This window comes from Limulus polyphemus, unplaced genomic scaffold (assembly GCF_000517525.1).
Source record: "Limulus polyphemus unplaced genomic scaffold, Limulus_polyphemus-2.1.2 Scaffold1304, whole genome shotgun sequence".
Classification (NCBI taxonomy): Eukaryota; Metazoa; Arthropoda; class Merostomata; order Xiphosura; family Limulidae; genus Limulus; species Limulus polyphemus.
Window position 1 is genome coordinate 240,670 of NW_013666914.1, and position 10,859 is coordinate 251,528.

At 36.0% G+C, this 10,859-nt stretch overlaps 1 protein-coding gene across 6 annotated transcripts in view; it reads right to left on the minus strand.

The window, feature by feature from the left end:
- The window catches only part of LOC106463024 (coiled-coil domain-containing protein CG32809-like), a 117,566-nt gene that overhangs the window by 69,198 nt on the left and 37,509 nt on the right, over positions 1-10,859 (minus strand). For all 6 annotated transcript variants that reach the window (XM_022390432.1, XM_022390433.1, XM_022390431.1 and 3 more), the window contains exon 2: positions 9,793-9,964. In XM_022390432.1, the coding sequence (XP_022246140.1) occupies positions 9,793-9,898 (106 nt within the window). In that variant the 5' untranslated portion in view covers positions 9,899-9,964. The remainder of the gene's footprint in view (positions 1-9,792; positions 9,965-10,859) is intronic.

Genomic DNA, 10,859 nt, shown 5'->3' on the forward strand with positions numbered 1-10,859 from the left:
TATAAAATAAATTAAAGATCTTGAATATACCTCAGATGGTGTATAAAATACATTAAAGGTCTGAGATATAATGAAGATGGTGTATAAAATAAATTAAAGGATTATTGAAGAAGTGAAAGTTAAGAAATTTGCGAATGGTGAAGTTTTGCATTAACCACCTAAATTAGTTTTAAAACTACTGAATACCAATGAATCATATATTATATAAAAATAGCAAATAATGGGGATACGTGTAGTGTGCTCACTAAAAGTATATAAAAAGATCCACACATCAAAATATAAATAACAAAAGAGGTAAATATCAAAATTAAAATATTATAAATGCAAGTATATGACATTATCATGATACAAGACCATTAACAGGTATAAAAACTTATATGATAACTTCACTAAGTAGTTAAAAAACAACAACAAAACTTCCGAGGGGACTCGTTTGGCTCTTACAACTAAATCGGACACAAAAATGTTATCTCCAGACGAACCCACCACATTTTCATATTTGTTTGTTTGTTAAATTTCGCGCAAAGCCACTCGAGGGCTATCTGCCTAGCCGTCCATAATTTAGAAGTGATGGACTAGAGGTAAAACAACTAGTAAACAGCACCCACCACCAACTCATGGGCTACTCTTTACCAACGAAAAGTGGGATTGACCGTCATATTATAATGTCCAAACAGCTGAAAGGGCGTGTGGCTTCGATGACAGGATTACAACCTATGGCTCGCAGATTGCGAATCGAACGCTCTAACAACCAGGCCATGCAAGTTCCCCAAGTTTTCATCTACAGTTCTTTTCAACCAATATCAAAGCAGTGTATTAGATCGATTATATCAGAAAATTAACTGTATATAACTTAAATGAACTAAAGCATCAATTAAACTTGAACAAACTTGAATTACTCAATTTTTTTAAATATGTGCTATGGTATTAATGTTATCTGATTTTATGTAGTAATTCTTCGCATTTTACTAGGAATATATACTAAGCCTTTTTTTCTAACGTTATTAACGACACTGATCACAGCAAATCGCATAACAAAAGCATATTAACCAGCCTTAACGATCTCTTAACCAAATGTTAAAATTCTGGCCTGCAGATCGAAAGATGTTTCTTTTCTTTTTTTTTTTAACAGCGATAACATACAAACAGAAAACGAATAAAATATGTCATGGAATATTCCAGTCGTTTCATCTATTTGAAATTATAGTGTTTGGAATAAATTCAAATAAAAATTCAAATTTGTGTATTTTGAATGAGATGTTGGCATATATTCTGTTTGCTTAATACAGTATTTTAAAATAAATGTTTGTTATTTCGTAAGATAAATATCCTAATAGCATCCACATATTTTCTTTGAAAAAATAACGATACGAATGTCTAATAAAGGTGAAAATAACGATATAAAACATGTTTGTCCACCAATGTGAAATAGTTACGATATAAAATATGTTTGTCCACCGATATGAAGTAGTTACGGTATAAAATATGTTTGTCCACCAATGTGAAATAGTTACGATATAAAATATGTTTGTCCACCAATATGAAGTAGTTACGGTATAAAATATGTTTGTCCACCAATATGAAGTAATTACGGTATAAAATATGTTTGTCCATCAATATGAAGTAGTTAAGGTATAAAATATGTTTGTCCATCAATATGAAGTAGTTACGGTATAAAATATGTTTGTCCATCAATATGAAGTAGTTACGAAATTTAAAATAACATTTGAATCTTTTCTGATTGTTGAAAAACGGTTTATCAACTGGAGCAAAAAAAAAAAAAAGAGAAATCAACGCGTACATTAACGTAATCACGGGATATAAAGAAACATGTAGGTTTTCTTGATATCAAATAATAATTTATTATCGTTTTCAAGGCTGAAAAATTTCACACTTCACAGAACTGCTAGAGAGATTATTTCCTGTTCTGGCAGACGTTCAGATATCACAGGAAATCATTTTTTACACTTCACAGAGCTGCTAGAGATATTGTTTCCTGTTTTGGCAGACGTTCAGATATCACAGGAAATCATTTTTCACACTTCACAGAACTACTAGAGAGATTGTTTTCTGTCGTAAGGAGAAATCATTTTTCACACTTCACAGAACTGCTAGAGAGATTGTTTCCTGTTTTGACAGACGTTCAGATATCACAGGAAATCATTTTTCACACTTCACAGAACTGCTAGAGATATTGTTTCCTGTTCTGGCAGACGTTCAGATATCACAGGAAATCATTTTTTTTACACTTCCCAGAACTGCTAGTGAGATTGTTTCTTGTTCTAACAGATGTTAAAATATCGAAACATTTATCGTTAGGAAAACATACTTCCAAAGAGCAAAAAAAAAAAAACTTTTCTCAGAAGTCTGTGCGAGTAACGAACATTCCAGCCATATTTGTTTGACCTACTTGGGCATAAAAAGTATGAAACCATTTTACTTGGACATATTTCAAGGAGACCGCAATTATTAAGGATGTTGACGGAACAGAAAGATGAAATCGATAGAACGTTCTGTTACACAGTATTAAACAATGGATGTGTTGGGCGTTTTGTCACGATGATTAAGAGAAAAGTTGTGATGTATTATTTAAATCTGTTTTGTTGACAAATTATCCTAATTAGCATGCACTGAAGCATTAGAAAGTTTCTTCATATTTTTCAAAATAAAGCTATTTGGTAATTTTGTAAATACGCTACAGGGTTCTTAAGAAGTTAAACCAAACACTTGGTTAATCAATATGGAAGATCTCTCTTTTTTTTTAACAAAAAAATTAAATAAATATAAAAGGCGCTACAACACTTAAAAACACTATTTATGGGTTTTAAGTCCACTTTGCTTCACCATAGAGTAACGGCCAATCAAAGAATGCATTAGACCCCTACGTCACAAATTCTCTTTTCAATTTCATAATTGGTGAAAAAAGAAAATAAATCTTTAACAACTATCTGCAATCATTAAACAGTTGGTCTGAAATGTCATAACGTTATTCACAAACCTAAATTAATATAGGTTACTATATGGTGAAGTAATACAGACTCAAAACCCCATAGATATTATATACAGTTCACCATTATACTAGGCCTAATGGTATTGCTTTGGTGTCCTGTCTCTAACACTGCTACAGATGTCGTTATTATCCCCCCCCCCAAGTTTCTCCCTACTGTCCGTTTTCTTACTTTGTCCTTGCGGCAGTGATCATCTACCCATATGTACTCGTATTACTGATCGCTCCTCTCCCGTGTCACCACTCTACCGACGATTCCACTCGCTCTCCTTCTAAGCCTATCCTTGTAGATGGTCAGGTTCCTGCTACCACGCTCCTCAAGGCCAATGCTTTTGCACACCACTTTGAGTCGCAGTTTAATCCTCCACCACTACTTCCCCTTGACTTTGATGATTGCTACGACATCTTACGACTGTCTGATCATACTTCTCCGACTCTTCGCTCCTCTCTCACCTATGTTCTGGAAACCAACCCCTTTTGTGCTCCAATTACTGCTCAAGATGTCCGACTTGCCTTACGTTATCGTCGCAACTCAGCCCCCTGTCCAGGTGATCTCACCTATTCCCATCTCTCCAATGCAACTGCTCAGTTTATTACCATATTGGCCTTATTCTACACTTTTCTATTTCACACAGGTTTCTTCCCTACCGCTTGGAAGTTTCAACCATCCTTGTCTTCCTGAAACCATCCAAGCCACCAGTTTAACTAGATTCCTATAGGTCCATCAGTTTAACCAGTGTCCACAGCAAAACCTTTGAACGCATCCTTGTTCATCGTCTTCATTCTTTCACTGCGGACAATTAGTTGCTTCCACATACCCAAGCAGGTTTCCACCCTCATCTCTCCACTGCAGATCAGCTCTCTCCGATTTAATTACAAACCACTTCAACACCTCTAAACATTAATGCCTTGTTCTATTTGACTTTGAAAGAGCCTTTGATTCTGTTTGGCACCGGGGGATGATCTACAATCTTCAACGCCTGTCTTTTCCTGCTTCCTACATTGGACTTAGTTTTCCTTTCTTCGGGATCGCCGAGCTACCATTTCCATCCATGGTATTCATTCTCCATACGTGCTGGCGTTCCACGGGGTCCGTCATTTCTCTTCCACTGTACAACCTGTATGTTGCTGATATGCCAGTTCCTCGGTCTCCAGTTTATCTCTTTCAATACGTCGATGACACAGCTATCCTTGCCGTTTGTTCTACAATGGTCATCCTCGACAAAGTCCTGCAGAAAGCCATCAACTCTTTTCTTTCCTGGTGCAGACACTAGAGGCTTACCCTTTACCCTCACAAAACCAAAGCTATAATCTTGGGCCCGACTCGCCACAAGATTCGTCCATGCCGAAACGTATTTCTATTACCCTATCCAATACAGTTAAATATCTTGGAGTTACCTTTGATCGCCATCTCACTTGGAAAGCACATCTGGCCATTCTACATACGAAGGCTCATTCCAGGCTTCATTTACTTCGCCGTCTCCATGGTTCAACCTGGAGTTTGAATTCCCAACTCCTTTTATATTCCTACCAAGCTTTTGTCCGACCCTGCCTCACCTATGGTCATGTTGCCTGGATATCCGCTCCATCTTAACTCTATCATCGGCTGGAAGTTTTGGAACCCCACGCCTTACGCATAGCCTTTCATTTACGTCGTTCCAGTCTTACACATGAATTGTACTCTCTCATCTCTCCCCCCCCCCCCATACTCGCACATCTACGCGAATTACGAGTGAAGTATGTTCACCGCTGCTTCGATCATCACAACCATATCTTCGACGAAATCCTGTCCTATTCGGTGAATACCCTTCTCAAACTCTTACCTTCGACGAATCATCTTCTGAACCTCTACCTTATGTCTTTGCCACCTGATCATTCCGACTACAATGTAACTCCGATGCCTGATCTTCCACCACACATCTATCTATCTATTACGTTTCCTAATAGCTGCATTAAACTCGTCTTCACCAACTCACTACCTGGTCTCACTTACTCATCTCTCGTTGCTTATTTACACTGTGTACTTCTACATCTCCTGGCCATTGAGAGAGCGTGACCCTTTGTTGGCCCGCCAGCCCTCCGGGCTGGAATGAAATGTCGTCAAAAATAAAATAAATTGTTTTGTTTGCTAACTCAAGCTGTGCTGATGACCCTTTAATAAGCAAAACTACAGTCTACAGCAGAGGGTATGGCCAATCAAAGAAAACATTACACACCTACGTCAGAGATTTTCTTTTCAATTTCACCTCTGATGAAAAAGGAAAAAAAATCACAAAGATAACAAGAAAACACTCGTCTAAAATCAAATAATGGTATGAAGTTCCACAATTTCTCAGAACATTTAAGAACACCAATATAAAAGACAATTAGTCTTAAAACTTTAGACAAATGTTATAGAAGCAAAGAGTTTTATAATATTTTAGAACACCGCTGCCACATCAGTAATGTTATAGGTTTCCACATCATTTCAAGACACCGTCATTACATTAAGTATGTTGTCTAACAATAGATTGAAGTAAACCAATCTGTAATACAGTGGCATTCATATAACTCAATGTTCTTGTCTAAAAATCTGCAGAAAGCCAATCAGTAATACTGTGGCATCCATATAACTCAATGTTCTTGTCTAAACAATTTGCAGAAAGCCAATCAGTAGTACTGTGGCATCCATGTAACTCAATGTTCTTGTCTAAAAAATCTGCAGAAAACCAATCAGTAATACTGTGGCATCCATATAATTCAATGTTCTTGTCTAAAAAATCTGCAGAAAACCAATCAGTAATACTGTGGCATCCATATAATTCAATGTTCTTGTCTAAAAAATTTACAGAAAACCAATCAGCGATACTGTGGCATCCATATAACTCAATGTTCTTGTCTAAAAAATTAGCAGAAAACCAATCAGCGATACTGTGGCATCCATGTAACTCAATGTTCTTGTCTAAAAAATTTGCAGAAAACCAATCAGCGATACTGTGGCATCCCCTCTAACCCAAGGGTCTTATCTAATAACAAGTTGCAATAAATAGTAATACTGCAGCGTCCCCATAACTGAAGGTTCTTGTGTAACAAAGCTATAGTAAATCACTCAGTAACACTGTAGCATCCCTTTAGCCCTAGGTTCTTATCTAACAAGAATTTGAAGAAAGACCATCATTAAAACTAAGGTACTCCTCTAACCAAAGTGTCTTGTCTAAGAAGAAGTTACAGTAAACTTTACACAAATAATTACTGAAAAATAGCAACAGACATTTTGGTTTCCATGTCGGATTTTTTAGACACATAATGGAGTTAGTTTTACCTAATGAAGAATACTTATCCAAGCCAATCAAAATCAGATATCACAAGGTGTTCGATTAGGTATAATTAACTTAATTTTTAATTATAAATAAGGTAAGCAGTTATGTTCTGATGCTTAAATAAAGGTCTGAGGCTTTTCTAGAATGCTAAGTCTTAACCTAGCTCTTTAAGAACGTTAGGAATCTAATTACACAAGTTAATAAAGGACACAATTTACAAATAAGTGTTTGGCGTCGAAAATACCATCATAACAAAGACCTTACATACCGTACATTAATCGATAATCGATAGAAAAAAGTACGTAAAAGATAATCGAATCGTCATTATGTTCGTGTAAGCGATGTGATCCGAGAAAACTAACCTAGGTCACGACAGCTTAACGAGCCAATGAGAAAACAGAGACTGTTGCACAAAGACGCATGGATACAAATGTGAAAATTTAAGCGATGTGATTGAAAGCAAGCAGTAGTGAGCCATTCAAACTGGGAAAAAGTATAGTTTAAACTTACAATGATCAAATTTAAATAGAAGAATAACAACTTAGCCCAGAATAAAAAACTTGAAATATTCGATATATACAGTCCGAATAAACATTAAACTATAATTTACATGCAACAACGTCACAAAGACAGAGTAATTGTGTGAATGAACTTAATACCTCGCTCATATAAACACTTCCAATACTGTATCATCTTACGTCTTTAACCACAGCTTTTTAATAATGTAAAAAAATTCTACTCCTACCAGTCCACCCCTACATCTACCTCTGACATTCCGTCTTTCCTAAACCCTTATACCTAATTCTGTCACTCCATCCCCACATTTACTTCTGACATTCCATCTTTCCTAAACCCGTATACCTAATTCTGTCACTCCATCCCCACATCTACCTCTGACATTCCATCTTTCCTAAACCCCTATACCTAATTCTGTCACTCCATCCCCACATTTACTTCTGACATTCCATCTTTCCTAAACCCCTACACCTAATTCTGTCACTCCATCCCTACATTTACTTCTGACATTCCGTCTTTCCTAAACCCCTACACCTAATTCTGTCACTCCATCCCCACATTTACTTCTGACAATCCATCTTTCCTAAACCCCTACACCTAATTCTGTCACTCCATCCCTACATTTACTTCTGACATTCCATCTTTCCTAAACCCCTACACCTAATTCTGTCACTCCATCCCTACATTTACTTCTGACATTCCGTCTTTCCTAAACCCCTACACCTAATTCCGCCACTCCATCCTGATTCTTACAGATATCACTCCAACATACCTCCCTTCTGTCACTTAAGACTTATCATACCACTGTCAATCCACATTGACACTTACAACTATCACTCCATTCTTACTGTAATTCGGACCCATGCTTCTTTCAGCTCTTCTTTACCTCTATTCCTGTGTAGTAATATTTTCTCTTATTATTCCACTCTTTCCAAACTTATGTCACTATATCCTTATCTCATCTTACAGTTAGAGTTCTGTATCCCTCATAACCTTCCAACACCTTTTATTTCTGCCCAAACTCCTAACACATATAGTATTTTTGTCTTCTTTAAGACTTCTACTTGACTTTTTCCATCTGTCATAAACACATTCCCTATTTGTACCATGCAAGTGACAAATTTAAAGTCCACGTTTTTCAGGAATCATATTTCACTTTCTCTCTTTATTTTACACTCAACAGCACGACCTTTCTTCTTATGCAACATACAATGTATCCAGTTTCATGCCAATTTATTTAATATCTTTGCATACAACGTTCGTTTCAATTCAGCCATTACCATTCCAAAACAACACTAAATTTGAAACAATTTATTTCAATAATGATGTTCTTGCAAATCGAAATACGATCGAGTTCATGAACTGAACCTAACCTAAAATCGAACTTCACATTAACAATCACTTTACTTTCTCATGTCATTTTATAAACTTATAGCACAAATAAAAACTGTTGGACTTTGCACAAGGTGAATTTGAGAAAGAATCAGAATGGTTATTCTAATTAACATGTAACTATAAACAAAATATATTTTGTTATGATTCCTTTAAGAGTTTTTTTATTATATTTTAATACATTTACATATTGCAGTCTTACTGGTTAGAAGTACAAATAAAGGATCGAATTATACACGTTTCTATGTGACTAGCATACCACAGTATAAAGAAAGGGACATTTTTCCACATTCCCCTAAGATATGAAGCTCTGTTTTTGTTTTATTGCCAGACGTATTACTTTAAACTGTGATCTTAGGCTAAATGGGTTTACTTAGTAAACTGCATTTGATCTATGTTTGTATATTTATTCACGAGTGTAAAAACGTGTTTCGTGTTGATATCATCTGTTATAACGATTCTATGACGAAGAAGATTTGTTTGTTTTGGAATTTCGCGCAAAGCTACACGAGGGCTATCTGCGCTAGCCGTCCCTAATTTAGCAGTGTAAGACTAGAGGGAAGGCAGCTAGTCATCACCACCCACCGCCAACTCTTGGGCTACTCCTTTACCAACGAATAGTGCGATTGACCGTCACATTATAACGCCCCCACGGCTGAAAGGGCGAGCATGTTTGGTGGGATGCGGATTCGAATAACTCAGAATAATAGATTACCACTTTATATAGGTGGTGATGTTTAGTTTAGCAAAATACCACGTTAAAAAAGCCAACATTATACACTAGTCATATTTTGTTTGAGCAACTAGTTGTGTCACTACACTTATTTCAAGCAATGAAAAGAAGTTACCAATTGAAATATGAGTAACTCTTTTGAGCATTTTGCAAAATTTCAAAACTCTATATTATATTTTGTAAAATTTAAAAATTCTTCATTGTGCTTTAGAAATGTTCAAAATTGGACATCCAATTTTGGAAAATTTTAATACTTGAACTGCTTTTCGAAATGTTTCAAAGTTTTATATTGTGTTGCGTACGTTTGACTTTATTTTTTTCAGCGTTAAGTTTGTAATATCGAATAACTCTAAAAATAGGCTAGAAACCGGGTTTCGATACCCGTGGTTGGCAGAACACAGATAGCCCATTGTTAGTCAAAAGTCATAAACATAAAAAAAACATGCATCAGAATCACCCAAATTCAACATGGACGTTACAGGTACAAAATATGGCTTTTAAGAGATATCTTACTACGGTGAGAAGCGGGACAAATAAAGAATCAACGCATTACTGGAGATGACTTGGTAAAAATGGGCAAATAACAGGGGGTTGGAACAACAAATGACCGACAATAAGAAAAAACAAGCACATCGTACCAAGAAAATTTCTGGAACAAAGAAAGAAGATACGAAAATCATTAGTTTGTCCTCCATATGGTAAAAATATTGTATCTTAAGAGTGTACTGAACGAGATTTAATAACAGCAAAGTAATAAAATATTAATACTATTTTAAATTTACAAACGGCTAAACTTGAGATTTACAGAAAGTCAACTGATAAGGTTAAGTATTTTTATCACTTACCAACAGCTCGCTCTTGAGATTTAGGTGGTGATCTGTTTATTGGAATTGTTGACCGTCCTTTGGAAGGTCGATGAAACCCAGTAGCTGAAGTTTCTACTTCAGACATAACACCTGGATCGTCTTCATATACACCAGCAGGAAGCTGATAGGGACATTGTACCCTCTGGCGGCTCTGGGAAAAGATGGTTTTGTAGAGAGTTAAAATTATTCAAAGTTTAACTTTTTTTTCTGTATGTTCTGAAGTAAAACAAGAGGCTCTGGGAAAAGATGGTTTTGTAGAGAGTTAAAATTCCTCAAAGTTTAACTTTTTTATTTCTGTATGTTCTGAAGTAAAACAAGAGGCTCTGGGAAAAGATGGTTTTGTGGAAGGAGTTAAAATTATTTAGCTTGTTTTTGCTTTGTAGTTAAACACACAGCTACTCAGTGGACTATTCGTGCTGTGCCCATCAGGGTATCGAAATTCTGTTTTTAGCTTTAAAAAAATTCTTAAGAGGTTAACGTTTTTATCTAGACTATGAAGTAAAACAAGTGGCTCTGGGAAAAGATGGTTTTCTGGAAGGAGTTACAATTCTTGAACGTTTAATCTGCAAATTGGTGGAACGTCTCATGTATATATAGAAAACTACTACGTTATCAACATCTATTTTTAGATCATCAACATCTTTTTTCACCATGAAAAGGAAATTCAAGTCTCAAGTTAACTCCATTCATGTTCTTGTAACACCTATATTTACTACACTGATTTCGTAACGTGATTGTCAACCATTTTATCTAATGTAAACTTTTTCCTAATAGACTCAGTGACTCAGCGGCAAGTCTAAAGAATTATAACGCTAAAAACCCGTAGTGGGCACAGGACAGATAGCCTGCTTTGTACTCAACAAACAAACAAATCCTAATGCTCAAAACAAGTTATTTGCTATCTTATGGCTTTTGCTTTTGTTTGTTTTGAATTTCGCGCAAAGCTACACGAGGGCTATCTGCGCTAGCCGTCCCTAATTTAGCAGTGAAAGACTAGAGGGAAGGCCGATTGTCATCACTACCCACCGCCAACTCTTGGGCTACTC